This window comes from Opisthorchis viverrini (assembly GCF_000715545.1).
Source record: "Opisthorchis viverrini unplaced genomic scaffold opera_v5_1, whole genome shotgun sequence".
In the NCBI taxonomy this organism is placed as follows: domain Eukaryota; kingdom Metazoa; phylum Platyhelminthes; class Trematoda; order Opisthorchiida; family Opisthorchiidae; genus Opisthorchis; species Opisthorchis viverrini.
This window is the reverse complement of record NW_008751657.1, coordinates 5,265,325-5,271,324: the sequence shown is the minus strand read 5'-3', so window position 1 is coordinate 5,271,324 and position 6,000 is coordinate 5,265,325. Positions and strand designations below refer to the sequence as shown.

The 6,000-nt window shown below is 44.0% G+C and overlaps 1 protein-coding gene across 1 annotated transcript; it reads left to right on the top strand.

Moving 5' to 3' along the window:
* Nucleotides 1-344: 344 nt before the first annotated feature.
* Nucleotides 345-3,262, top strand: T265_00086 (hypothetical protein; the record flags this gene model as incomplete). The annotated part of the gene is made up of 2 exons (XM_009163743.1): nucleotides 345-1,698; nucleotides 3,204-3,262. 2 exons carry the CDS (start codon nucleotides 345-347, stop codon nucleotides 3,260-3,262), a joined length of 1,413 nt encoding a protein of 470 aa, XP_009162007.1.
* Nucleotides 3,263-6,000: the final 2,738 nt, after the last annotated feature.

Sequence of the window (6,000 nt, the reverse complement as noted above, 5' to 3'; positions counted from 1 at the left end):
CGGTGCACTGGCTCATTCCACCAATCAGCATCCGAATTACGATGAAGGGAGGGTGAGAGTCACCGGCTAGCTGCCCGTCTGGCCAATCAAATCAGCACATTAACCTCACTTAGACTAGATGCGGCACGACAAGCCGAAAACGAAGGGTACACGTTGTGCCTGCACCGTTAAGTTCACGTGAGTCCCCTGCAAACGAATGCCAAAGGAAATTCTGCAAATTTTTCAACAAAATTCGCCTGCGTATTGAAATTCAGAGATTTTTCGTTCACACCAAAGAACACAAGATCGATCACACTTTGCAGGTTGGAACTGGCTTCGTGACACCGATATTCTCATGAGGCACTATGGATGCATCAGGAAATTGTGTTGCTCACGCAAATCCTCCTACACTCGATATCTCTTTGGATGCGCCATGGTACACTGACACGGGGAAAAATCGTTCACGCGGCTATTCGAGACCAGAGGAACAAAAGCATGCCTTGGTACCAACTTCTGTTTTGGAACAGTCGTTAGAAAAAGTAGACTTTACAGGTGGTGCTTTTTATCAGTTATCACCGGAGACAAATTTACTTTCCGTTCCCACGAGTACTGCTTCATACAACACAAAATTCGAGGCGGTAACCCCGACGCTCCAAGTTAATTACTCTGGTGAGAGGACCCAGGATAACCAACTGTATGCTCATAGTATAACCGGGGCAGTTCCACCCGGTCGCACCCCGACTGGAACAAGCAACCCCACAAAATCTGAGGAATCACCAGTACACTTGAACTCCACCCAAATTCCAACGTCATTCCCATCAATATCTCCAACCATGGATTTGTCTGCCACACAGCCAAGTTCTTTAGATTTGTCCTCAAATGCTCGTCCTCCCACCCCAGGAATTCTTCAACATTCTGTGACTGGAAAGATCTCAGCAGAAAATGGGAACATTCAAAGAGGTTCTTATTCCTTTAACCAGTTGATTCATCCCGCATCACCGTCTGCTTTATTACGATCAGAATACAAATTGGACCCCGTAAAGTTGAAGGTCAGTGAATCTAACTTACCAGCTTCCCCCAAATCATTCATCGGTGCCCACGCACCCAAGAAGCCACAGGATGATCCAGAAGCCAAATATCCAACAATGGTCCACTCTGCCGAACCCTACCCAGCCCTAATTAACGTTGGTATCCATGATCCTGTTTTACCTTACCTTACTTCCACATGCGGCATTCCGGCCCATCTATCATGCCCTCAATCGAATTCACCTCCTCCCGCACATACATCGCAAACTACACATTTAAACGGTCTATTGAACGATGCTTCCTCGGGATGCCCAGGGTTTATGGGTCTTTCAAGATACACGACCAGTTCAGTTTATGCCGAGGGAGAGAAATCAGACACCAATCCTTTTCAATTCATGTTCAACCAGACCCCTGAAACAAACAGACCAACATCCGATCTTGACGGAGATCCATTAGCAATGACTTTGCCCATGATATCACTGAGTCAACAGACACAATACTCTGGCGGTCCAAACGACTCTCACTTCCCGCTGCGTTTGTCAAACTTCCCGTTGTTCGGGGGTACCAACCCCAGGAATGCACCACCATCCAATCTGGGTCCACAAATCTTGCATCCGAATAATTTAGTGTATCCGTTCCCTTCGAGCACAGGTTTGTGCGATGAGTATGGGACAGATGGGGAACATACTGGAGGTGAGTCGTACTCAGTAGGATAGTTTGCGAAAAATGGGGTTGTTTTTTTTGTAACATATTCGTAAAAAAACAGAGCACCATGGCGTGAAAGAATTTGTCCTCACAGTACAAACAGACCAACGATATGCCAGACTGGTGGCATATCGTAAAGCTGCTAAAAGGGTAGATTGTTACCCTCCAATGTCCTGAAATGTTGACACCTTATGAGGGTTAGAAAGACGTCAACAACTATTTACAATGCAGAATGTAGGGTCAATCATCTGGCACAAATACAGCCCACTAAAGGCTGCGTGAAGGGTGGAAAGGCAAGCATCCTAACCGGCAAGTGGTGGGGAGAACAACTCATTTATTTCTTTTCTAAGTTTTAAGTACTTAGCAGGTGACCCCCTTCTGTAAGGGGCCCTAGCTTCTTGAGAACACAGAGAACCAAATCAAACTGTTCACTTCTGAGTAATGGCCTTCCCCGAGGATGTCCATCTTTAGAGGATAACTTGCTGCATCAGTTTCAGTACACCATGAAATGGGGTGTTTTGCATCCGACTACACGCTGAAGGCTGTCCAGAGGGTAAAGTCGGTTGTCTTAAATTTTGTACCGCTATCGCATTCTTGTTAGGATTCATCAGAAGTTGACGCCTCATGAATTTTTTATAGGCGTTAAATCGCCCATCACCCATAGTAGATCTTACCACTCCATCAAGCCGTGAACTTACAGCACAACGGAAGAACTCAGTTAGTAGTGAAGCGTTCTCGCTGCTGAAAATTTCCGGTAAACCGCACAATTTTTAGGTGAGATGAAATAACGGGGTATAAAACCGTAGTATTACTGGCTTTGATTTGGGTAGAGATGAAGATACCCTGATTTGTCACCAATTGACTGCTATCTGATCAGTCTTTAAAGAACTAAATCTGAAACCACTAAGGCATAAAAACTGTCTAAATATGATTAACATAAGAACCATTCATGTGTAAAGCTGTGAAATCATCGTGGTACAATTACCTTGGGGCCAATTCATCATCCAACGTGATTTCTTCCATTTTTAACCGTTCAAATGCAGATAGCGATGCAGTCAGGCATGGAACGCCGGTCAGTTTGTTTCAAATGTAACCTACCACGTTTTGTGGTACTCGATCCTTCCATAGTTTGTGACGCAAACCGCTGTTTTGTCATTTTTGTGTGTTTAACCCGGCATAAATTCTATCTAGAAGAGTTGCCCCAATGGAAGCTGGTTCTGCATTATCTTGTGCTATGTGATGCATGGGGGAGGTATCGTCATATTTTGCTGTTAGGGTTGTGAGTACAGATCATTTTCGCAATGTAAGTATAAATACACTCCACCATCCTAATAATCTCGACACCTGTCCCGAGTGATTTTAGCGACATGGCACGTACTGGACATCCGTGAACTCAGCACGTTTCTTAGCACGCAGGGCCGGTATAATTGTGCTACTCTTTGTCTGTCCATGTTAGACTCTTTATTTGAACCTGTACCACCAGTGGGTTTCAGCCTCTCGTGATCAGCTTTTGGATATCCTAACAGATCGCCGTTATCTCACTTCTCTGTGAGCCAATACAACCCCGAGATGCTTTTACTAAGCCCGTAATAGTATAGGACCCGCTTAACGTGTAAATCTGGAGGGACCACTCATTACTGAGTAATCCCCTTAAAGTTGTCACACACTGGTGATCTTATTAAGTGAAAGAAATTTTTCTACGTCTCACAGTAATAGAGCGTTTGTCATGGAAACGGATTCCTTACAAGCGTGATAACCAAAATAATTCAGAAGTCAAGCGAGTTTTTGGAGTCAAGCGGCTTACCGTCATGAAGTGATAAAAACGTGTGGGTATTATCATGGTCGCCATGTGCACCGGTTTAACCAATCATTGAAAACTGGGGTTGTACATGCGTATACGAATGTTTTATAGAATTTTGGCCGAGTTCACCAACATGTTTGGTAGCATTCCTCAACTACTGTCACATGAGTTCGTTCGATCATAATTTTTTCTGTCACCTTAACTTTTTCCAGTAACCTTAATTGATCTGAGGTTGCAAGAAACCGTACTGTCTGTTGCCCAGTGCAGTGCCTTCATTTGCTTTAAGCTACTTCGAAGAAGCAAAGTGATGGGACACTTCGTTTTCGGCGAAATGAGTAAACGAAATGTGGACATCGCACCCGGATTTGGCACTGCTTACTTCGGACATAGCCCTTTCTAGCAGTGTAATAATCACGAAAGTACATTTGAAAACAGCCCTAAGCTACCAATTAGGTTATACTTTTCCTCTCTTCAGAGTGACCACTTTTTAAAAGGAATCAGTTCTGGGCGAAAGCTGACCGAGTGTTTGACGATAAAGTGCCTCTTAGGTGCCCCTTAGATTTGTCTCTTCTAGTATTCTTTTTCAAGGACAGGGGAGACAAATCCCTCACAGAATTCAGATAAAGTTGAGCCACTGCTGAAAGAACTCGAAATTCACACTAAAAGCTCAATAGGATATTCCAGGGTCTCGCTTTAATCATAGAAACGCTTACTCGAGCACAATTCTGCAGGCAGATATAGGACTGGGGGGCTAAAGTTCAGTGGATTGTCCCTGAAAGCTACAACCTGTTAGGATGGAAGACACAGCAAGTACGTGTTGGAGTCTATCCGTGGGCAACATAAGTACCGTACTACCGTAGTTCCGTGGGTTTCAAACCCGTAGTGCTGAAATGACAACATGTTGTGCTGTAATATCTAATTTTCTATAGAGGAAAATGTTCGTAGCTCAGGTAGCTTTGGCTTGTTCGCTGAGCTGGGCAACTTGATTGCAAACGTTTCATCACCAATCGAGGTGACATCACCACTGCGTTATTTGGGAGCGTAGTGGTGCCTAGCGGTGGGTTAGTGGTTGTGCCAACCTAATTGGATTTTACGTACACTATTTTCGGGTTTTCCAGTCCTAATGAGAACGTCACCTCAGCCTGTACAGGTTGACATACTTAATTTGAATTATCTGGTAAAAAGAATATTCATAAATACACAAAGTATGGTTTGTCCATATTGAAGATTTATCCAATTCGTTATTCTCGAGATTACAACTAGTGTCACTACCACTCGTGGATAGCATGGAATCGAGCTCTATCTCGTGTCTCCGGAGATCTCGGCTGTCTTGCCAAAAGTGGCATTCCAAATCTACTGGTTAATTGGACACCTGCACCTTTACAACTGCATTCTTGGATTTATTTCGTTCAATAGATATTTCATCCTGTAAGTGAAGCCAGTCTATGCTGAAAAGCCAAGAAGCATTCTCCGAGAAACTCAGAGAGTTGCAAGAACATGACCTTCTGGTTAGTGGTTGAACAGCTGACCGTTTGGCCACGAGTGGCTGATCAGCAGTGCTATTAGCTCTCTTAGACAGAACATACTGCGATTAATCTTTCAATCACGGAAACCACAACACGTATTGACTAGCTCCTCGACTGACGACTTGTTTGGTTCAAAGCATCGATGGCCTTGCTAGTCAATACAACTTTTACTCAGTGATAGGGATTTCCTGGGACTGGTGTACCAAATAGTCAGTGTTTTAACCGACAGAATCGTAAGCATGTACCATTCCAGGACACTTAATTTCGACACTCTTCTTCACCAGTGAGGCTAACCCCCGGGTTGTTTCATCTATGTCAACTGCAATCGTCTGTTGTCGACTTACAATCTGAAAAGTACCTACCAAGTGACGGTGTACCAATTGTCCTTTGATGCAGTACACTTATCCCACAACTGTAAGCTAGGAATTTCAAAGGAAACCTTAGTTTGCTTCCGAGGTGACTACGACTGGAAAGCAATGCAGATTAAAGGTGGTAATCTGGGCAAGGGACATTGGTCATTCCAAAACTTCGGAATGGCTCAGAAATGGCCAGCCAAAGTGAGTCTCACATTTTAGGGTTTGTAGACAGTCATAAGGTAAACGCACTGGAGTAGGATTTCAGAAATAGGGCCACGTGACTATCTTTCACAGTACGCGAAAAACGAGGTTTTGGAATGCTTGCGAACCGTGCAAATCATCCGTCCCTTTTTCGCTCTAGCCCAACCGGCTGAGTTCATCCAAGGCAGTTGTCAGCAAACCAAAAGCATCATCACTTGAATTGTCTCAATCCACATGCAGTATATACCCATTGAATGTGAAGTTATATTTCAGCTGAACTTTCATCTTGCACGCGGAGTAAATCCGAGTCAAAAAAACACGAAACGCTGTGAAGCCGTTTTATCCCTGTTGAGGAATCATAATTGGCGTGCATCTGCCAAACCCCAAATGAAGTTTCGTACTCACA